We start from the raw sequence: 24,482 nt of genomic DNA, 5'->3' as shown, positions 1-24,482 counted from the left end.
TTTTTTTTTTTTTTATTTTTATTTTTATTTTTTTTTTTTTAGTTAGCAGTTTTTTAAGTAGTAGTTTCACGGATAAAATTATCTATTTTGCCATTTATGAAAGAGTGCAATCAAGCTAATGTTTACAACAGAGAAGAGAAATAGCTCCTTTATTCTCAAATTTTTATTTTATGATTATATTCTCAGTACATGTTAATAAGTTCTAAGTACTTTACTATGTCTGAAAAATTTCTCATGGATTCAGAAATTGGTATAATATCTACTCTCAGGTTAATAACATAAATGAAGGAAATTACTTGTTGACTAGTAAGATAAACAGACAAGTATTGTCTTGAAATTTTTCTTTGCAATGGACAGATAATTTTGTTGTTCAGAATATACCAGGGTTTTGAAATAATTCCTAAGAACCACCTAGTGATCTTGTTACAATGTAGATTGATTTATTCTGTCTGGTGGAAAGCGAGTGCGTTTGAATGCTCAGTAATGTACACAGAAAAGATAAATCATTTATTTCTTAAGGTGTAATTCAGTGCCAGTGATGACATTCTCTGAATTGTTCAGCCATTCTCACTCTGGGGTCCTGAGTTATTTCTCTCTCCGATGGTTCCTGTCTAATCTTTGGAGTTGATGCCATATACATTGTTTTTAAAAGAACATAATGCTCCAGACAGACCTTTTAAAACTAGTTTAGTTAAACTGTTGTGTGGTCCTAAGAAGACTTCAAGGCATATGTTTGGCTTAAATTGTAAAGATTGTCTCAGTACAATAGGGGGTTCATCTAGCCCCTATGGTTGTATTATGAGAATTTGGCATTCTGTTCTACATTTCCCTGTTTTTGATCAGGATTGTTATGTGGAATATTTGATAAAAATGTTTAGTGATAGTAGCTGGGCACCACCCAGTTCTTCTGGTCTCCTGCAAAAGAGGCAGTTCATGGCAGCAATTAGCTGCACACTCCATATCCTCTTCCTCATCCTGACGCTCTTCTTGTTTGGCTCCAGGAAAATAGAGACTTAATTGTCATGTCTTAGATGGTTGTTGCAAACTTTAAGGACCCCAGGTACTAAGCAATGAAGTCAATAGAGGCAGTACACAAACTTGTTAGTAAGCCAATTAACTGATGCCCATGAAGTTCTGGACTGTTGATAAGCAGTCTCACTGGGTTTTTCTTTCTTTGTTTTTGTTTTTGACGTTTTTCTAAATATATCTAACCATGCGGTTTTTGCAAATTTGGCTTTTTATGGTTGTAAATTTACTGAGTGGAGCCCCCTGGTGTAGTGGGGTTGTGTGTTGGGCTGCTAACCACAGGGTCAGCAGTTTCAGTGTGCCAGCAATCCCATAGGAGAACAAGACTAGGCTTCCTACTCCCACAAACAGTTACAGCCTTGGAAACCTGCAGTTCTAGTCTTGCCTACAGGGTCACTAGGAGTTGGAATTGACTTGATGGCACTCAGGAGGTGGGGAAGCTTATTGACGTGAGTTACAGTGATCAGCATGCAACTGTACTCTTCACCTGTGTGATTGTTCTATCATTGGTAACCACTTCCCTTTTGCCCCTGGTAACCACCGATAAACTTTGGCCTCTACGTTTGCCTTTTCTTGTGTTTTTATGTACATGAGGCCATACAACTTTTGTCCTTTTGTGACTGATTGATTTCACTTAGCATAATGCCTTCAGATTCCAGTCATAGTATAGCTTTGTGACAAATATATACATTTGTGTCAAAGAAAAAAATTTTAGATGTAACATTTACTTACAGCATAAAGCAGAGAAACTTTTTTAAATCTTAAAATTTGAAATTATAAATTAATATTCTTACAATTATCCTTTTAACTTGTAGGATCACATTCCTGAAAAATATATCTACTCATTTTTAATATGTGAACTGTATTTTATACATTTAATGAGTATTTTACTACAGTAAATATCTAAAATTAGTATTATCAAGATGGAAGATATATATGAATGTGGGTGTATTGCAACCTGGGTCCAAATGTTTGCTCAAATCTGATTTGACAAGCCTAATTAAAGTATTGCTAAATGTATTGATTGACTGTAAAATAATTGAATTCATAATTCAAATAGAATATTTTGCTTTGAGTGATGTTAATTGACTAGACTATAACCTAATTGTGTTACTATTGACTTTCTCTCAAAATTCATTGCCATCGACTGGATGTCAACTCATAGTGACCCCGTAAGACAGGGTACAACTGCTCCTGTGCATTTCTGAAACTAACTCTTTACAGAGTAGAAAGCCCCATCTTCCTCTGGAGGAGCAGCTGGCGGTTTCAAACTGTTGGTCTTCTGGATCACAGCCCAATTCGTAACCATTTTGACACCAGGGCTCCTTACTGTTGGCTAGTCATGTTTAATCATTATATTTCAGTACAGGCTATATCTTGGAATGTTAGAGCTACTAGAAGAGGTTAAATCATTCCATTTAGCCTCTTCATTTTACAGATGAAGTCAGAAAAGTTGCAACTTGTACAAGGCCAGCGAACTCGTTATTGGAAGAACTGGGATTAAGACCTTAACATGCACTTACAATGAGTGTGTTGACTCTACAGTCACCATTGCTGCCTCTTCCCTCTCTGTGTTGTCTCTGTCTTACCTGAAACAGCCCTAGCATGCTTGAGAATAGGCAAGGAAATCAGCTGAGCCTGCTCAGATCTGTGGGTGAAGCCACCTATTTCTGTGTGAGCCATATGTAGAAGTCTGCAGGTCTTTTCTCCTGGGTGCTGGCAGGCGTGGTCCAGAAATGTAAGAGGGGAAAAGCTAGTGCCCTGTCAGCCACAGGAGGTACTATTCTTGTCCTTAGAACCTCCTCTTCAGTTTTTCCAGACAAAATGCTAAGCAAACATTGGAGCCCTTTGTTTTATTGTAAATCAAGTAGATATCAAATATGGAGGTCAGCAGTTTTCATTGATGAAGCATACACAATGTGGGGAAGATAAAGTCTTGGAATGAGGAGCCCTTTTCTGTTTTGCTTGTTAACATCTCTTTAGTCTTCTGAAGGCCCATTCATTCAACATGCTCACTTACCTTCTTGGGAAGGTACGTTCCCTGTGCCAGGTCCCTGTTAAAATGCTGCCGGAGGCTTTTTTCTGTTTAGTCTTTGCCTGCTCTGAAAGGCCAGGCTGTGGTTCTGGCAGTGAGATAGAGTTGTAAATTATTTTGGTTTATTTTCTCTACAGAAGACAGCATATAGATATCCTGTGTAAACGTTGATTATCATAGTAGTGATTAATTTGATCCTAAAGCTGACACTATTTTTGTACTAATAGGTTTTAAAAATAATTTTGAGCTTGCTCAAAATATATTTACTCTTCTCTGGACATTTGCAAAGAATAGGTTTGTCTGAGCCCTTCTAGAAGGTAGACCTGTACTCCAAGTAAAGGCTTTCTGTCTCCTAATATGAGAGGTTGGGGAGTGTGGAGTGCAATTTTTCCGTAGTCCACTGTCTGGGCCACACACATGATGCTAGGCGCTTCCAAAGATGACATAGTCTAGCCTCACACAGCCTACTTAGCACAGATAAAATGTTGAGTAAGAGACGCCTAGCCCCTCGTGGAAGTGGCTCTCCTTTGAGAGCAAAAAAATAGCTGTCATAATAGGCCAAACCATTTTACAGTTAATCTTCTATTCTCTATCTTTAACACCTTCTCCACTGAGTCTTCTTTTCCCTTAGCTTGAAAATATGTTTAGTTTTTCTTATTTAAAAGCATAAAAAAGCCTTCCCTGATATTTGGTTCCCCCTTCCAAATGATTGCCTTTTCTTCTAAAGTTAATGATGGAGTGGATTATTATAGCCTTTTGATTCTGATCACTCATTTCTAAACTAATTTAGAGTATTCTACATATTCTAAATGCCCCAGAGACAGGCAGTCTGACCTGTCTCATGAAATGACTCTTTTGAAAACAGCCTAATCATTTCTAATTTTCTCATTTCCTGTCATGTTTTGTTTCATTTTACATTGAGCCATCATCTCTCTTCCTCGCCTCACTTGCCTTGTCCTTCTGTCTTCCAGAGACTTTGACACAATGTACTCTGTTTTTCATTCTGGCTTTTTATCCCTACTACTTCCCTTGTCTAGATAACCCCCCCACAAACACTCCTCATTTCTTCAGTTACTACTCTAGGTCTACGGTTTTCAAATGTGCTATGTAAAGTACCAGTCAAATTAATTATTAAGTCTTATATCTCTGCTCTGACTTCTTTCTTGACCATTAACCTCACGTTTTTCAGTATTTGCCTAAGTTAACTTAATCCTTTCTACTCTGTTCTTAGTTGTTTTGTTCAGCTCTTCATTAATTTCCCCAGCTATTCCCAAAGCCAATTTTCCCTCTAAATCCAACTTTGGACTTCTGGACTGCTCTTGTTGAAGCACGACCCCTGCTCTGAAACCTTCTCTTGACTTCCTATTGTATAGAGAACAAAGTCCCTATGTCATCACTCAAAAGGCCTTTCAGGATCTGACCCACAGTTTAGTTTTCCAACTTGATTTCTTACCATTTCCTTTCACTTTATCCTAGATGTATATTTCTCTCCACTCATTGAAAGCTCTCGGTTAATACATTGAAAGTTTATCATAGGTTTTGTGTGTGTGCCTAAAACATATGGCTCTGTAATTTGAAGATGGTAGCATCCTGAAATAAGCCATTATGTATATACAGGGGCCTTGAGGAAGTTTATGGGAAAATGGATTGAAAAGATAATGGAATTTTCCCACAAACTTTTTGAAGTTCCTCGTATGATTTCTTTTAGAAACTGGGCAATAGATTGCTATTCAGTACTTCTTCTTTTTCAGTACATTTCTTTTTAAATGTACAAAAATGTATAATAAGGCTTTTTAAAGGGGAAATTAGCATCTGAATGGTACTCTGGTTATTTTTAATTAAGTTATATCAAGTGCCCAGTCATTTATCTCAGAATTTTTTTTTTCTTACGAATTTTTAAAATTTCCGTTTAACTGACCATTATGTTTAATTTCAGGCTCTTGATGGTTTTTTTTTAGCAATCATGACAGATGGAAGCATAATCTATGTGTCTGAGAGTGTAACTTCATTACTTGAACATTTACCAGTAAGTATAAAAATCCTCTGATCTCTGTATGTCCTGCCTGTCTCAAACTGGGTAAAGGCCAGGAAGTGGCAGTCCAGAGCGGTGCAGGGCAAAGAGCTCTCAGGGCTCCTTATCTTCTCTCCGTCAGTCATGACTCCTAGTTGTCAGTATCATTTAACATTTGGCCACCACTCTCTCTAACCTCTGTTTACCCTGCTGCTTTATTCTGATGCTGTGCTCTCAGTGGTTCCATTTTAATCAGCTCGATGAAGCTCTTGCAAAGCCACTGAGAATAAGTTTCTGCTGAGTTACTTGTTGCTGTTTTGGATCAGCAGAAATAATTTTCCCAAAAGAATTACTTTTAAAATGAGTACAGAACTTTTATACACTGTTAATGCAATAATGGCCACATTCACTTCATGATAATATGCAGGAAAATGTAGGGAATTAGAAAAGAAATGTAATTGTGTGTTTACTCTTGTATTCAACTTGCGTTTGTGGAACCGGTACTCTGCCACAGCATCACTGTGCATGGTGCTCAGTACCCCCCCCACACACACACACACACACACACACACCCTGACTCAGTGCCTTTGTCCTTAACACACACCCCCACACACACACACCCTCCCAGAGCCCTGAGCCCTGGGTGACCTAGTGGGCTGTGCATTGGGCGCTCACCACCACAGGTGGAGACCCACAGGGCAGTTCTACTCCGTCCTGCAGGGTGTCTCCTCTCTGAGTCTGCCGGGACTCCATGGCAGGGAGTGTCGGGTTTTGTGTGGTTCTTATCTCTCAAAATGGGGCTTTTGGTAGAAATAGTCTAAACGCTCAGCCCTTCAAAGTATGTAGCAATGCAAAGTAAACTGCTTTGGAAGAGTGTAAAAAATCCGTCTTCTCCTTCTGATTACTCTGCTGCTTCCTACAGTATAAAGAGAATGCACTTCTCATTTAGAAGGCCAGACCCTTTCTTAACTGAAAACTAGGCGGTAAGTCATTTGCAAAGTTGTGAGGGTGAGGAGAGGTCACAGAGAAAATTATTTGACCTCAGGATTTGCCTAGGCATGTAAGTCAAAATGCCTTGTATGAAAACAATAAAAATTTATAATTTATCAAGGGGTCACAAGGGTGGGAGGGGGTGGGGGGAGAGAAGGCAAAAAGGGGAGCTGATACCAAGGGCTTAAATAGAAAGTAAATGTTTAGAAAATGATGATGGCAACATATGTGCAAATATGCTTGATACAACTGACGTATGGAATGTTACAAAAGCTGTAAGAGCCTCAATAAAATGATCTTTTAATTTAAAAAATTACCTTATGAAAGCTCAGATTTTATTTTTAAATTATTGTGTGACATTAATCTTGATTTTTCTCAGCATTGTTTTTATTTTGGAATACTGCCTGTGGCAAGCATTCAAAATATTCTAGGAGATTTTAAAAGTTTGTGAGAAAATCTCATTTTTTCGTTCCAATTTTTTACCAACTTTTGAAGCCCCCTCATACTTGTTGAGGAGTGAGTAATAACTTTAAATGTGACATTGTCATGTCTAGTAAATGGAATAATGGAGGACATTTGCAAAATATGTTGAGAGTAAAGAATGAGATTCTAGTGACATGAGAGTTAACTGGCTTAGGCAGAGAATAGGACGGACCATATTTGCACATATGTTACCATCATTTATCTGAATGCTGTGGGTATCCGCACTGTCCATTATTTTACCTCTTGTTTCTAATATTCACTACGTTGGCTTCATAAAACTCAAACAAAATCCATAACTAAAGGACTTATTAAGGAACTTAATACTTTGTAAAGCCAGTGAGAAATGCTCAGGGTTGAGTGTTTTATCAGGACATGTCTGGTATGTCTACTAACAAATACTCAAAGGTCATACCACTCTGCTATAAGCTTCAACCCAAAGGCATTCAATTTAAGCTTAAGCTAGGTGGGTAGTCAACCCAGCTCCCTGAATTCAGTTCTCCAGAAAGCCTCAGCCTGAATCAAGGCACTCAGCTCCACTTCTGTGGGTCAGCAAGTCCAACTTTCCCAATTAAGTGCCCAGAAGCACCGCACTCCACAAGCCAGCCTCCTGTGTGAAGGCATTCATCTTTACTTGCTCCATGGATTAAGAAGTCCATCACTCTTTATTCCCATGCTCTGACTTCTGATTCTGCTGCTGCTCCTCTGATTGTATAGCTGTCTTTTGGATCCAGGAGATGCCCTGTGCAGGGATCTTGGGTCCAGAAGACTCACTCCACTCCTGACTTGCAGGTAGTAAGATCCCTCGTCCTTCTTCTCAGAGGGCTCATTTTATACACGTCAAGATGCCACTCCAAGGAATCCTGTTCAGTTACTCAGCGGTGAATCCAGCCAGTATCTTCCCCACGTTTTTACTAGACTCATGCAGAGAAAAGTCGTTTGGTGGGAGTCAAAAGATTTTGACTAGAAAAACCACATTAAATAATTCACTTCTCGTACAGTTTCATATTGTTACATATTAATAATATTTATTATAATTTATGTGGTATGTATTATATAACAAGTAACATTTTCTTGTCTGTATTATAATATTTAAACAGAACATGAATTATTTTCAAGTTCACAATATTTACCAAGATAAATGATACTCTGAGCTAAATGAGTCAGTAAATTTAATATGATTCTGGTCACATAAGTATGTCCTCTGTACATAGTGGACTTTAATTAGAAACGAATAATAACACGAATATATGGAAAGTCCCCAAATATTTGGAAGCCAAGTGGTAATTCTACATAAAAAGAGTATTTTGAATTGAATGAAAATTTTTAAACATTATAAAAAATTGTGGAATGCTATTAAAAAAGTAAATGTCAAGCACTACTTATATTAGATAATAAGATCTTAAATTTATTACCTAAGTTTCCACCTCAAGAACATATGAAAATATCAATTAAAAAATGCATGAGAAAGGAAAATAATAAAGCCAAAATCGATGAAGAGAAAACATAAAACAACATAGAAAATCACTGAAACCAAAAACTTTTTCTCTTCAGGTCAATGAAATGGGTAGATCTTTAGCCAGGCTGATCTGGAATAAAACACAGAGGGCATAGACTGCACATAAACTATAAATAAGAAAGATGATCTCATTATAAGTTCTACATTAAAAGGATCACAAGTTAATGTTATGAGCAACTTTATTCTAGTGAATTTGACAACTTGTGTGATCAAGACTAATTCCTTGAAAGACACAAACTACTGAAGCTAACTCCACAAGAAAGTATTGTTGTCAGGTGCCTTTGAATCTGTTCCCACTCATAGTGATCCTGTGTACAACAGGAGGAACCCTTGCATGGTCCTATTTCATCAGCAAAGTCATTGTTATGTTTAAACAGTTGTTAAAACCACCATAGGCCACTAAGCCTGACATTCTCCAGGATTGGTCCCCCACCAAACAACATGGCCACAGTACTTAAGACAAAGCCTTGCCCTCATTGCTTCTAAGGAGCATTCTGCTTACACTTCAAAGACGGTTTTGTTCATTTTTCTGGCAATCAATGGTATATTCAGTATTCCTAATCAACCTTAAAATTCAGAGGCTTCAATTCTTTAATTTCCCTTGTTTATTGCCCAACGTTAGCCTGTATATGTGGCAGCTGAAATACTATGGTTTGGACCAGCTTCACCCTAGTCTTTAAAGTGACCTCACTGTTATTTAACACTTGTTAAAGAGATCTTTTGCAACACATTTGCACAATGCAGTTCCTCATTTGATTTCATAACTGCTGCTTCCATGGTGGTTGATTGTGGATCCAAGTGTACCCAAATCCTTTACCATTCCAGGATTTTTCCATTTATCCAGTTGTAAAGGTTTTTGTTTTACATAGAGGTGTAATCTGCACTGGACACTGTAGTCTTTGATGTAAGTAAGTGCTTTAAGTTCTTTTTGCTTTTATTTAGCAAAGCAAAATTATTTCATCTTTATATTCCAGGTTAGTAGTGAGCCTTCCACAAATCTGATCTCTCATTCTTCTTCATATAGTCCAGCTTCTCATGTTATTTACCCATCATACAGATTAAATAAGTATGATGATAGTTTATAACCCTGATGTATACCTTTCCTGGTTTGCTGCTTGTACTATAGTTTTCACATGAGCACTATTAGTTGTTCTGAAATTCCCTTCTTAGTGTTAACCCTAATTTGTTATAATCAACTATGCTTTTGCATAGCCAAGAAGAAATAGATAAGCTGAATACAGTCTTACGTGTAATAGAAAATTTCAATTTTGGCTAAAATTCCCACAAAGAAAACTCTTGGCCCAGACAACTATACTGGTAAATTCGACCATACATTTATTGAAGAAGCAATATCAGTTCTACAAGGACTCTTACAGAAAATTGTAGCATGAAGGAGATTTTTTTCAGTTTATTCTATAAGATTAGCATACCAAAACCAGTTCAAGACACTATTAGAAAACTTCAGACCAACAACTATCCCTGGTGTTATTAATAGAATTGTTTCCTTCAAAAAATTGTATTGAAATTTTATTTCCTGTACTTGTGGCACTGTGGGTTAGGGATTGGGTTGCTAGCCTTAAGGTCAGTGGTTCAAACCCACTTGCTGATCTATGACACTATCTGCTGCCATAAAAGGTTTTTACAGTTAGAAACTTTAGATAGGGTTGCTGTGGGTTGGAATCAATTCAGGGCCATTGGGTTGGCTTTTTGGTGACTTGTAAATATGACTCTATTTGTAATACAGGTTTCGTTAATGTTAATGAGGTCATGCTGTCGAATGATCCCTAAATTTAATAATGTAATGACTTCTAAGAGATGCCTGATGAAAAGAATAGATTAAACACACACACACACACACACACACACACACACACACGGAACCAACCATGTGAAGAACCATCTAGAGTTTAAGAAATGTCAAGACACGATCGCTGAAGACAAATGTGTGCATAAGCAAATGTGGTGAAGAAAGCTGATGGTGCCCGGCTATCAAAAGATATAGCGTCTGGGGTCTTAAAGGCTTGCAGATAAACAGCGGCTATCAAACTCAGAAGCATCAAAGCACACATGGAAGAAGCACACCAGCCTGTGTGACCATGAGGTGTTGAAGGGCTCAGGTATCAGACATCAAAGAACAAAAAAATCACATCACTGGGTGCACATCTTCCCAATATGATCACTGAAGACAAATGTGTGCATAAGCAAATGTGGTGAAGAAAGCTGATGGTGCCCGGCTATCAAAAGATAAAGCATCTGGGGTCTTAAAGGTTTGAAGGTAAACAAGTGGCCACCTAGCTCAGAAGCAACAAAGCCCACATGGAAGAAGCACACCAGCCTGTGTGACCACAAGGTGTCAAAGGGATCAGGTATCAGGCATCAAAGAACAAAAAAATCATATCATTGTAAATGAGGGTGAGTGCAGAGTGGAGACTCAAAGCCCACGGTAGGCAACTGGACACCCCCTTACTGAAGGGTTGTGGGGAGGAGATGGGCCAGTCAGGGTGCAGGGTAGCAACGATGAAACATATAACTTTACTCTAGTTCTTAAATGCTTCTTCCCCCCGACCCACTAACATGATCCCAATTCTACCTTACAAATCTGGCTAGACCAGAGGATGGATGTACACTGGTACAGATAGGAATTGGAAACACAGGAAATTCAGGACAGATGATCCCTTCAGGACCAGTGGTGAGAGTGGCAATGCCTGGAGGGTGGAGGGAATGTGGGGTAGAAAGGGGGAACCGATTACATGAATCTACATATAACCTCTTCCCTGGGGCATGGATAACAGAGAAGGGGGTGAGGGGAGATGTCAGATAGTGTAACATGACAAAATAATAATGATTTATGAATTATGAATGGTAGAGGGTGGAGTGGAGAGGGAGGGGGAAACATGAGGAGCTGATATTAAGGGCTCAAGTAGAAGGCAAATGTTTTGAGAATGATGATGGCAACAAATCTACAAATGTGCTTGACACAATGGATGGATGTATGGATTATGATAAGAATTGTATGAGCCCCCAATAAAATGATTTAAAAAAAAGAAATGTCAAGAAATGCCTCGTGGTCCTGACTAGGAAGGACCTTCATAGAGCCAGTGCTCTGACTTGGACATAGACCCTCCCAAACTGTGACACGAGAGACTTAAAATATGCTCTTTAAAGCCACCCACTGGTGGTAGTATTTGTTAAGACAGCACCCAGCACCTAAGACCCTCGTGAATAAAGATTAAAATTTCTGAACAGAATTTTAGAAAATATAAAACTGGCAATATATTAAAAATAATAATGCTTCATGAGCAGGCTTGATTTATCTCAGGAAGGTGGGCTGTATGATTATTTGAAAAGTCAGGGAATGTAATTTAACATGTGGTTAGTTGCTGTGGGGTTGATTCTGACTTATGGTGACCCCATGTGTGCACTGTATTAACAGATCAAAAAGATAAATGGTAGCGTCATCGTAAGAGATGCAGGAAAAGCATTTAAAATCATCGGCATCTGTCTTTTCCTGATGAAAACTCTCACAAAGTTATAACTAAAGGGAACTTCCTCAGTCTTTTTAAAAAGGTATCAATGGAAAACATATAGCAATCACCATACTTAAAGGTGATTGAGTAATATTGTTTGCTTTCACCACTTCTGGTCAGTATTGTAGTGTAAGTTATAACCAGTGCACAAAGGTAAAACAGAGACACCCAGATTGCAAAATTATCCTTAGTCACACGAAATGCTCATCTCTTTGAAAATCCTATGGAATCTACAAAAAAGCATCTAGAACTAGCAAGTGAGCTTAGCAAGGTTCCAGAACAATGTACAAAAATCATTACTTTTGTAAACTGACAGTAAAAACTTGCAAGTCTGAAAACAGTATCATTTATAGTAGGAACAAAAGCATAATGAATTCTACAACTTAGACTCTGAAAACTAAATTTCACGGTGAATGATTAAAACATGTAACTGAAGAGAAATCCTATGTATCAGAAAACTCATTGTTCATATTATCAGTTTTCTATAAATCTGTGGCTTCAACAGGATTCCAGTCAAAATCCCAGCAGGGTTTTTGTAGAAACTGTCAAGCTGATTTTAAAACTTAAGTTGAAATTAAAGGGCTTGGAATAGTCAAAATGACGTGAAAAAAGAACAAAGTTGGAGAATTAAACTGCTTTCAAGACTTAGAAAGCTACAGTTAAGTTAAGTGAGATATTAGCATAAAAATAGGCAAATAGATCAGTAGGACACAATTGAGAGTCTAGAAGTAGACCTACATATAAATAATCAGTTGATTTTCAACCAAATTGCAAATTGAATTAAATGGAGAAAGGATAGGGTTTTCAACAACTGCTGCTTTAACAGTTGACTACTTCTCATATGTGAAAACCAGCTTGATGTATACTTTGCCCCACATACAAAAATCACAATGGATCTAAATATGAGACCAGCACTTGTCTGTCAGTTTGTGGCTTATGTGTTGCTGTGAAGCTGGAAGCTATGTCACTGGTCTTTCATATACCACCAAGGTCATCCAAGATGAACAGATTTCAGCAGAGCTCGTAGATTAAGAACAGACTACAAAAAGGAACAGGCTGTCCCCTTCAGAGAAATTAGCCACTTGAAAACCTTATGGATAGCAGTGAATCATTGTCATATATTGAAAACCCATATATAGAAGCAGAGCATTATCAGACATAGTGCCAGAAGACGAGCCGCTCAGGTCAGCAGGCACTCAACAGATGACTAAAGAGGAGCTGCCTTCTTACAGTAGCATCAGTCATAATGATAATGATGTGGATGAGGTAAAAAGCCTGTGGGAGTAGGGCCTTCAGCACCATCATTTGCTGATGGGGCATGACTCAAGGAGAAATCACTGCAAAAATCAACTAGTCTGCACTTGGAATATACGAAGTATGAATCTAGGAAAATTGGAAGTCATCAAAAATTAATTGAAATGCATGAAGATCAACATTCTAGGTGTAGTGAACTCAAGTTGACTGGTATTGGCCATTTTGAATCAAACCTAGATGGTTTACTATGCTAGGAATGACACAATCAGGAGGAATGGCTTTGCATGTACTGTATAGTCAAAAAGGAAATTTCAAGGTCTATCTTGAAATACTATACTGAAAGCCTTAGCCAAAAAAAAACAAAAAAAGACCCAGAAATTGATGGAACACTAATTGAAATGTTTCAGCAAACCGAAGAAGCACTGGAAGCATTGACTTGTTTGTGCCAGGAAATATGGAAGATAGCTACTTGGTCAGTTGACTAGAAATAATCCCTATTTGTACCCGTTCCAAAGAATTGTGACCCAACAGAAAGCTAAGTTCTATCACATGCAAGTAAAATTTTGCTGAGAACCATCAAACAACTGTTGCAGCAGGACATTTACAGGAAGCTGCCAGAGGTTCAGGCTGTATTCAGAACAGGATGTGGAACAAGGGTTATCATTGCTGATGTCAGATGGATCTTGGCTGAAAGTAGAGCACACCAGAAAGATGTTATTTGTGTTTCTTTGGCCATCAGAGACATTTGACTGTGTGGGTCATAAAAAACTATGAATAGCCTTGGGGAAAAAAGGGGGGGACTCCAGAATGCTTCCTTGTGCTCATATGGAACCTGTGCATGCATCAAGAGATCGTTGTGGGAACAGAACAAGGGTATGATGTATGGTTTAAAATCAGGAGAGGTAGAAGCCAGGGATGTATCCTTTCACCATATTCAATCAGTCTGTGTGCAGAGCAAATAATCAGAGAAGCTGGATTATATGAAGAAGGGTTCGACATCAACATTGGAGGAAAGCTTATTAACAGCCTGTGGTATGTGGAAGGCTCAACCTCCCTTGCCGAAAGTGAGGAGACCTTGAAGTTGATGAATATCAAGGGTTGCACTGTTTGATCTCAGTATGGATTATAATTCAATGTAAAGAAGACCCAAATCCTCACAACTGGACCAAGAAGTAAGATCCTGATAAATGGAGAAAGATTGAAATTGTCAAGGATTTTTTGCCTTGCTTACATCCACAATCAGTGCTCATGGAAACAGCAGTCAGTCACAGATCAACTGATGCATTGCATTGGGGAAATCTGCTACCTAAGACCTCTTTAGAGTAATGAGAAACAAAGATGTTACTTTGAAGACTAGGTGTACCTGACCCAAGTGATGCATTTCAGTTGTGGTGCTGGCAAAGAATAATGAAAGTACCATCGACTGCCAAAAGGACAATCAAATCTGTCTTGAAAGAAGTATGGTCAATGTTCCTTTGAGGCAAGGCTGTCCATGTTATCATGAGAGACAAACCTCTGGAGAGAAAGACGTCATGCTTGATAAAGTAGAGGAGCAGTGAAAAAGAGGACAGTCCTTAACGAGGTAGATTGACAAAGTGACTGCAACAATAGGCTCAAGTACAGGAACAGCTATGAGGATGGGACAGGGCCAGGCAGTGTATTGTTCTGTTGTGCGTAGGGTTCGCTGTGGGTCAGACCAATTCTATGGCACCTGACAACAACAACATATAAAACTGCTTTAATAAACTCCCGGGGAAAACACTAGAAAACACTCTCTCTCACCTCATACTAGTGAAACTAATTTATGCACATTTTTAACTAACTTATGGCTAGTAACCTTACAAATGCTTTATTAATTTGGGAAATTAGGAAATTTATGTATTTGTTTATTTTCTACTCCTTCTATGACAAAATCATGTCATATGCTTCGTACCAGACAGGACTCAAGTTATTAGCACACACACAAAAATGACATCCAGAGAGAGTGAATTATGCATAATTTAGTGGAAGAGTCACTAAACATTGAAAGACTAAAGACGGAAGGAAAACTGAAGGAGTGGCTTGTGGGAGAGTAGTAAAACAAGCTTTTCCTCCTTCCCCCAGTCACCAGTGACTCAGAAATGGGTTTTGTTTCCTTTCCCTTTTTCTTTCAACAGTGGAGCTCTTTAAAAGAAATTCATGCAGATGTTGACAATTAAACAAAATAAAAGTGAAATGTCTTTGAATGTAAACACCCTGAGCCCTTCTTGCATAGCTCCTTTCCACGTGCCTGCTGGCCACCCCTGCTGCCACAATCCTTGAGATACAAACATCCAGCATGCTGCAGAGCATTTTGTAAATAATACATAGACCAAGTAGAATGGACAGGATCCTGTAGGAAATGTAAAGTTGATGATAATGCTGTTGTTAATATTTTTTAAAAGGGTTAGAAGCTTGTACATTTTTGGTTCCATGGTCTCGGGCACAAAAAGCCAGCTTGATGTCTGTCAAATTGCTATGGAATGAATCTTGACTAAAAGCTGCATTTTAGCAAGGATCGTAAGGTTTACCATACAAGGGGGCTTCAAAAAATGTTTCTTTTTTAAAATTCCACTATCTTTTAATTCCTTTTTTCATAGGATTTTAAAAACCTCATATTGCTTGCCCTGTTTTGTTTTGTTTTGTTTTCCTCCAGTTTGCTAAAACCAAGACATTTTGACAATGGTATATAGGATAGATGCCTGTCTCCTTAAAGAAAGCGACTGAAATGACACCAAAGTCAAATTTCTTCGTTGTATCTCCTATAGCTAGTCCTTTGTAGTAGCCATACCCCTATAGTAGACTAGAGGTTTGAATATGCACTAAGTGTATGGCTCTTAGGCAAGCAATTTTCTAATAGACTCTTATTTTTTAAATTAATGCTTATATGTCAAAGCATTTGTGTTACAAATTTAGTGAAATAGCTTTGCAAATCATCATGTTCTCAAAGTCATATTGATAAGGATTTAATCTCACTAGCATAAAAGGTATGAAAGTAATGTCAATTTCTTAGCTTGTTTCGTGTTTTCAGATGTCCTATCACTTAAAATTTGTCAGTTTGTTTTTGCTTCAGATAATTAAGTGATCCATATGCATTTCTAATGTTTCAGTAGTGACTATGTACTCTTAAATTATTAAAGTTATTTTACTTTATAAAAAATTTCTTTTTCAGTCTGATCTTGTGGATCAAAGTATATTTAATTTTATCCCAGAGGGGGAACATTCAGAGGTTTATAAAATACTGTCTACCCATCTGCTGGAAAGTGATTCATTAACTCCCGAATATTTAAAATGTAAGTAATAGTGGCTATTAAGCAGAAAGTTAAATTTCATAATTGATGGGCGGTATTTATCTTTTACAACTTTATGACAAACATAAGTTAGCTCGATTAACTTACGACATCATATTAAACAAACAAGACCACCATTAAAAAAGAAAAGAACACTGCCGTCAAGTCAATTCTGACTCATAGTAACCCTATACTATGTTCACTTCTTCAAATTCCATCTTGCATGGTATAATCTGGTAGTATTAATTTTTAAATAAAATCCTATTTTACTTGAAATGAGAAATTAGAATTCTCAAACCTCCCCTTCCTTAACCAATTAGACACTCAAAATGTAGAGAAACTAAAACTTTTTAATTTCTTTGTTAGTTACTAAATGGAAGAAACTTTACTAATCAAACTGAATTAAACAGTAATTTTTGAGATATAGCTGATAAGCCAGGCTATTTTTCTGTTATTAAAAATGCTATGAATAGTAATAAATAATCCCGGCCATCAAGAAGTACAAAATAATATGATAGAATCAGACATTTCTACTAGATTCATTGGACAAGTTAATTTGACCAAAACACCACATTTTCTTCATTATATTACTGTATATATTTATTCTTGGTGTTTTGGAAGGTTGTTAACAATATTTAACCATTAGATATCTTCATTACTCTTCTCAAAGTTTTTTGTTTTATTTTGATATCTGATAAAACTAATGTTAATAATCTTAAAAGTTTTTTCTTTTATTAGGACACTCAAACTCTGTGGCATGCTAGATACCCAATATTTGAGATAAACACACACACATACACACATACATCCTCAAACAAACATGTAGGGGTGTGAGAGAGAGAGAGCGAGAGAGAGAGAGAATGGGGACTTTAAAGGTTTATTGAAAAATGGAAGAAAATACCTATTTATTTTATTCCCATAGATATTACATTGATTTATTGCCATAAATATTACAGCCTAGGATATGGATCTGTGGGGATGTTCTACACTACCACATAGGGTCACTTTGAGTGGAATCAACTTGACAATATACAATAACAACCACATACATGTTTGTTTAGAAAGGATAGTCTGTCAAGAGGAGTTGAGAAAAGCTAGAGACAGGCAATCCATTTGAAACCTGTATTATATTTGTGTAAAAGTTTTTTTGAGGTTGATTAGACCATTTTAAGCATCTAGAGTGTTGCAAATGGTTAAATGCAGGACTAATGGAAAGGTTGGTGATTCAGACCCACCAAAGCTGTCTCAAAAGGTAGACCTGGCAATCTGCCTCTAATGGGTCCCTTGCCTTGAAGCCCTCTGGAGCAGTTCTGCTCTGCATACATGGGATCACCATGAGCTGCAATCCACTCAAGGCAACAACAGTAAGCCACTCTCATCTCGTGCTCAGGAGAGTGATTTGGGCAATATTCAATAGACATAGAGGTCAATAATAAACCTGTAAATAGTATGTCCAGTCATAGGACTGAATGGCATAGCTTGAAGTAAGTATATAGAACAATGAGAGGAGAATTAAAGAGTAGAATCCTTGGGGGTAGCATAGGTTGTCAAAGGAGAAGGAATATGTTTTATAGGCCCTAAACCTTCATAAGGACAGTATTGGCTGCAGAACTGAATATAAGCCCCAGGCAGAAGGACAGACATTAGGCTCCTACATCCAAAGTCAGAGGTACTTCTGGCCACAATAATTTTTGATAGGGAAAAGTATGGATCAAATGACTAACTGACCCTCTAGTTAAACAACTGATACATTTAAAAAAAATGAGTTCTCCTAGGGAGGAAAATTCAGGCCAAAGAAGTAAACATATTAAAATATGGAAGGGAAATTGGAGGAAAATTCAATTTTTGTGAGTAGTTTGTTTTGGCCATAACGAAAGTCAGGTGATGCAGGTGGGAAGGCTTTTCTCTAAAGAAGGAAATAGGAGGTGAGGGGTCTAATTTTTTTTAATCATTTTATTAGGGGCTCATACAACTCTTATCACAATCCGTACAAACATCAATTGTGCAAAGCGCATTTGTACATTCATTTCCCTCATCATTCTCAAAACATTTGCTCTCCACATAGAGGAGTCTAATATTTTATCCTTTGGGGTTTGATTGGTATTTTTTACACAATGAAAAACCACTGCACTGATCTGGGAATGGGTGGAAATCACTCAGGTGGAAATTTTTAAAGTGAACCAGACGGAAGACAAAAAGTAAAAGTGTAATTCTAGCAAATGGAAGAAAAAAAGGAGAGGAAGGAGTATAATTGAGTACTAAGTAGATACACTTAATAAGACTTGATGTTAGGCACAGTCTCTTGGTGGACAGAGTTCATCAGTGAGAAAGGTGTGGAGAAGATAGTTAGATTTTGAACCTATTGGCATAGCTGATAAAGCCAGCTATTATAATAATGACACAAAAGTATGATGATGCATTGTTTTAAGACTAATAGACAAGGCTGCATGAGTGTGGGTATTAAGTTATCTAGATGCAAAGTGATTTCAGCCTGCATAAATTGGTAGTGTGCATGCTAAGTTGGAAAAAGTTATTTTTTGAGAGCTTTTCCAGGTCCTCGTTACACATTCTAACACAATTTGTAGAAGAGAGAATCCTTAGAAGGGAAGGTGACAAGACTTCATCTTACCGACTTTAGACATGTTATCAGGAGGGACCAATCTCTGATATAATTCTTGGTAATGTAGAAGGTTAGCCAAAAAAGAGAAGTGGATTGGCACAAGTGATGCGACAGTGAGATTGGCACAAGTGATGCGACAGTGAGCTTAATGAAGCATAGCAGTGATTGTTGGGCTGGCACAGGACCAGGCAGCATTTGGTTCCATTGCACCCTGTGGTGGCAACAGGTTCGAATCAACTTGAAGGCACTTCAACAACAACAGCTACAGATGAGATTTGGATCGTGTGATGGGAAAAGAACAGGAAAAATTAAATGGTGGTTTTAACTTGGGAGATTAGGACAAATAGGATAAAGAGAAAAGATAATTTAGGAAGAAAGGTTAAATTCATTTTCACACATTTTGGGTTTAAGTATAAACTCTAAGTATAAATGTCCTAAGACAAGCAGTGATAGGAGACTTTGTCTTACGTGAAATGCTGTCATTGGGGAAAGAGAAATAGGTGTAAAAATTTTACAAAGGCTAATATATTCATGGGATAGCAAGAGATCAAGGCTAAAAGAAACTTTGTGAGTATTCAGTTTGAAGTTGTACTAGCAAAAGAGATAGGTATAGTCAATGATTTAGGAAAGTAAGTTTCGTGCATTGGAAATGAAGAAGTGTAGGTTTTAAAAGGTGGGAGCAGTGAGGAAAGACCTTTGAAATTAATGGTGTAAATGTTGGAAATCTCTAGGAGAGTAATTTCTGTAGAGTGGGAAAGAGCCACAAAACCTAATTAAGGGTGACTAGTGTGTGGAAACTGGAGCAGATAATGAAAACAAAGGAGATCTTTGATATTAAAAAGAGTAGCATGAACAACTATTTTTTTTTAGCCATGGGAAACCTGAGCAAATTTCAAAGTAGGGAGGAAGGAACCAAAGGAGGAAAAGGTAACCATGGTGTGGCCCCAATTTAGAGGAGATAGTAAAGGCTGCTTAAGGTAGAGACAAAGGTGCTAGCATCAGAAGGATAACAGAACATTTCTTTGAAATATATTTTTGTTTTATTTCAGCAAAAAATCAGTTAGAATTCTGTTGTCATATGCTTCGGGGAACAATAGACCCAAAGGAACCATCAACTTATGAATATGTGAAATTTATAGGAAATTTTAAATCTTTAAACAGTGGTAAGTTAAAAATGTTCTTATAAAGTAATTTTAACTTGATAATCTTTTATACTCTTAAGTACATAGAAGTTGGGCATTATAAAAACTAGGTGCATTACAGTGATACAGCTTTCTTTATTGTTTCAGTCTCTACTCCGGCTCACAATGGTTTTGAAGGAACTATACAACGTACACATAGGCCTTCATATGAAGACAGAGTGTGTTTTGTAGCTACTGTCAGGTTAGCTACCCCTCAGTTCATCAAGGTATATTTCTAATTTTATTTTAAATCTGATGTATTTATTAGTTCTCTTGAACTGTCATTAACAAATTGCCACATACTAGGTGGCTTAAAACAACAGGCATTTATTCTTACAATTCAGGAGGCTCGAAGTCCAAAACCAAGGTGCTGGCCAGGCTCTAGGGAAAAAATCTTTACTTGCCTATCCCTAGGCTTTGGTGGTTGCAAGCCTTCATTGGCATATAACTGAATCACTCCAATAGCTGCCTCTGTTGTCACATTACTTTCTTCCCTGTGTTTCTTCATGCGTCAGTTCTGACCCAGAGCAACCCTCTGTACAGCAGAACAAAACACTACCCTGGTCCTGTGCCATCCTCACAGATGTTCCTGCGCGTGAACCCGTTGTTCCAGCCACTGTGCCAATCCATCTTATTGAGGGCCTTCTTGTTTACTGCCCCTCCACTTTACCAAGGATGATGTCCTTCTCCTGGAACTACCACTTGTCTTTCAGTTTGTCGTACTGTGGTGGCTTCTGTGTTGCTGTGATGCTGAAACTATGTCACTGGTATTTCAAATGCCAGCAGGGTCACCCAAAGTGAAAAGGTTTCAGAAAAGCTTCCAGACTAAGAACAGACTTCAAAGAAAGTATGGGCAGTTCACTTCAGAGGACGTAACCACTGAAAACCTTACAGGATGGAATAGAATGTTTAAATACTTAGTGGGTGAAAAATGAAAGAACATTGTAGTGACTGCTAATTGGTTGAAGTTGAGAACGAGTTGTGTTGTAACTACAAAATTTCTAGACTTCTGTCACTAGATAGGTATGCCTCCATTAATAAGTTGGAATATTTTTATAGCTGGGTGTAGGGAATAAGAAAGTTCAGTTGACGACATAATATATTTAAGATGCAATGGAGACATCCAAGTAGGAGAATCAAGTAGACAAAAATGTTGAACTCTATCATTCAGGAAAGATAACTGAATTCAGAGCCAAGTTTTGTTGGTATATATGAGTAAATGACAACATGGCTTTGGAAGGGAAAGTACTCCAAAATCCTACATCTAAATTTAACTGCCATAATCTTTAATACTAGAAAATTAAAATGCATTTATAACTTGTTTAGGTGAAAAGCTATCTAATAGTGACCAAACAATCATTAAGTCTTCTAAGGACAATTCTAACTTACATAAAAGTCTTTCTAAATTGTAATTATTAATTTGTTTGTAGGAAATGTGTACCGTTGAAGAGCTCAATGAAGAGTTTACTTCTAGACATAGTTTAGAATGGAAATTTCTTTTTCTAGATCACAGGTAACTCCTTTAAAATTCCATTAAGGGGGGGTAATAGTCATCTTAGAATTTTGGAAATGAATGGGTTTCATGGGCAATTTTTTTCCTAATGAGGATTTTCAAATTTGTTACCTAGTTTTCAAAAAATAAAGGCCAATTTGAGAATTAATTCTGTTAGAGTATATCTTGTTGCAGAAAAGTTACAATATTGCTTATCTTATATGTAATTTAGGGCACCACCCATAATAGGATATTTGCCATTTGAAGTTCTGGGAACATCAGGTTATGATTACTATCATGTGGATGACCTAGAAAATTTGGCAAAATGTCATGAGCACTGTAAGTAGATTTTAATATTTCTGGTTGTAATAATTTTTAAATCATAAAAGCAGAAATCTTATCTCTGTCCTATATTCTTACTAGTGTTCTATCAATAGCAAGTGGGAAATTACAAATTTTTAACATCTTGTAGTTTTGAAATGTACTGTTGTATTTTTGAAAAATATTTATTTGTGTATAATCAATTCACTAGGAATTATAGAGCAAGTTTAGGTAAACTTTCCTATTGTACCTGTTTTATTTTGTACTATGGCATATAATAAATGTTCTGAAGTGTATATACTCTGTATCTGCAATAAGTAAAGTAGATTCCTTTGCAAATATAATCTTGTGTGAGACTGTTAGAATATTGCTTCATAAATTTTCATTTCTAGGTATGTAAGTCAGCTGAAAACATAGATATACATTTAGATTAGAAAGTTCAAAATAGTGTTTTGTGTGACCCACAGTTAGTTGATATTAGAAGCAGCAACATTACCATCTGATTAGCTCCATTATTTGTCACCAGATTTCCAGAAGAAGGTACAATTATTATTTTCCTGACTAAGCTGGGACACAGTGAGGCGAATTTATCCATAACCCAACAGCTTTAGGATGATAGAGCCAGGCTTAGAATCTAGGCCCACCCACTCTGCTGCTTAGTCTCTGTCTCAGACGTATGTTCCTAATGATGCATTTTATTTGCTTCTGTGTTTCCCTCACCCCTAAAATTCTGTTCTCTTCGGTGTCCTCTAAAGCTTAATTTGACAGTTAAAATAGTTTCATTAGGTCTAATGCTAGTCCTATAAGGAAAGTATATATGAAAATAAAGCAGGTTCTGTAGTAGCATCATCCACATGGAAATTTTCAGAGTAAACTCACTTCAGCACAAAAGAAATCATTATTCATTCCAAATGATGATATGGTTTCATGAAAAGACCTGATAACACCTATTAACTAGTAGGCTAATTTTGAACAAGTGACTTAATGATGGTTTTCTCATTCGAAAACAAAAGGGAGAGATTCCAGATGAGCCTTGTGTTCCACTGAAAGCCAGTCCATTAAGAAAGTGTTTTGTGGTCACTGAAGTCTGGAAATCATCATAATCTCTATTTTGTAGAATCTTGGCATATCTTAGCATACTCAAGGTTTTGAGAAGATTAAAGAGTTGCATTTAAGCAACGACTTCTCAGAATTAATTTAATTAGAGACCTCTCTTTTTGTTTAATATCCACTAAAAGGATTCAGAATTTATAGTCTGTTGAGCATTTTTGGCAACTACTCTGCTTAATAATTACATTAAACAATTAAGTTACATCTTCTGATTTGGCTTAGTTAAGGTTTATAATTAAATGTCTCAAAGTACCTGGTGGGGAGGCAAGGGAAGGCAGGCTGTGATCCTGGTGTGATTACTTATTGCTAAGTTACTCTCAGCATATCTAGGGCAGGAAGAGATCAACAAAGTGAGTCATTTGCTCTTGAGCATTTGGAATTGTATTGTGTATGAAAAGTATATGTAAGATTAGTATTTAAGAGAGGCCTTTCTCTGCTTGTATATGGCAACAACTTGGCATATAGCAACAGCTGGTGATATGCTGGGCACTTTGGTGGAAGATCTATTAACTGCTTGGTGTTTAAACTATTTCTCTACGTTTACTACGTTTTTGTAATTAATGTGTATGCTCTTGAAAAGCCATAAAAATCGTTTTATTTATAACTAAATGTAAATGATAGTCTTTGGTTAGAAATTTTAGATTCTTATTAGCTAATAATATGAATTTTTAAAAATGTTTCTCTTTTCTTCTTAGTAATGCAATATGGGAAAGGTAAATCCTGTTATTATAGGTTCCTGACCAAAGGGCAACAGTGGATTTGGCTTCAAACTCATTATTATATCACCTATCATCAGTGGAATTCAAGGCCAGAATTTATTGTTTGTACTCACACTGTAGTAAGGTACTAAATCTTTTAGAGAATTTCTGAATTATGCTAACATTTTACAATGATTTGACAATGTAATTTTAATGCTTAACTAGTTAATGAACTACAGGGCCATCAAAAAGTTTGTGTTAAAATCTAGTATGTTTTCATTCCATTTTCCATGAACTTTTAGAAGCCCCCTCAAATAATAAATTCACTTAAATATTATGGAGAATTATAATACAGGGATTATATAGCATGTAAAATTCTTGACTTATTTTATATCTTAGAGCAAGAAGTATAACTACTTTCTGTACCAAAGTTAATCATTATAAAAAAGAGATCAAAATAGATGGATAAGTATATATTCTCCTTTTATTTAGTTCTTAGTTTAAGTACTGTGTAGATAACAGCTAATTTGCAGTAACATCTAAAACTGTAAAAGATCTCAAAAAATGCAGATTGAATGACGGTATAGATATATCTTAGGTGTTCATAGAGCACAGAAGCTAGCCCAGCAGTAGACATGAAGACTTGAGGCAAAGCAAACCCTGAAGGATTGCAACTTTTGGGCATTTTAAATGCTAAATGCTGAAATTTAATTTTTCTATTTGTAGTTATGCAGAAGTTAGGGCTGAAAGACGACGAGAACTTGGCATTGAAGAGTCTCTTCCTGAGACAGCTGCTGACAAAGTAGGTTTCTTACTTTTTTTTTTTTTTTAATCATTGAATTTCTTCCCTCTGGAAGAAGAGACAGTTTATAGGAAAGTTCTCTGTCTTCAAATATGTGGCTACTTCACT

General features: G+C 36.9%; 1 protein-coding gene across 1 annotated transcript in view; it reads left to right on the top strand.

Moving 5' to 3' along the window:
- The window catches only part of CLOCK (clock circadian regulator), an 87,575-nt gene that overhangs the window by 37,658 nt on the left and 25,435 nt on the right, over window positions 1-24,482 (top strand). The window contains exons 7-14 of the mRNA XM_045284083.1: window positions 4,998-5,087; window positions 16,033-16,153; window positions 19,820-19,933; window positions 20,060-20,178; window positions 21,382-21,464; window positions 21,676-21,782; window positions 23,570-23,717; window positions 24,299-24,374. Coding sequence (XP_045140018.1) covers window positions 4,998-5,087; window positions 16,033-16,153; window positions 19,820-19,933; window positions 20,060-20,178; window positions 21,382-21,464; window positions 21,676-21,782; window positions 23,570-23,717; window positions 24,299-24,374 — 858 coding nt within the window. The remainder of the gene's footprint in view (window positions 1-4,997; window positions 5,088-16,032; window positions 16,154-19,819; window positions 19,934-20,059; window positions 20,179-21,381; window positions 21,465-21,675; window positions 21,783-23,569; window positions 23,718-24,298; window positions 24,375-24,482) is intronic.

The sequence above is a fragment of the Echinops telfairi genome, unplaced genomic scaffold (genome assembly GCF_000313985.2).
Source record: "Echinops telfairi isolate 266 unplaced genomic scaffold, ASM31398v2 ScPeMD7_7468;HRSCAF=8506_0, whole genome shotgun sequence".
Classification (NCBI taxonomy): Eukaryota; Metazoa; Chordata; class Mammalia; order Afrosoricida; family Tenrecidae; genus Echinops; species Echinops telfairi.
The sequence above is the reverse complement of the archived record's forward strand: the minus strand, read 5'-3'. Positions and strand labels throughout refer to the sequence as shown.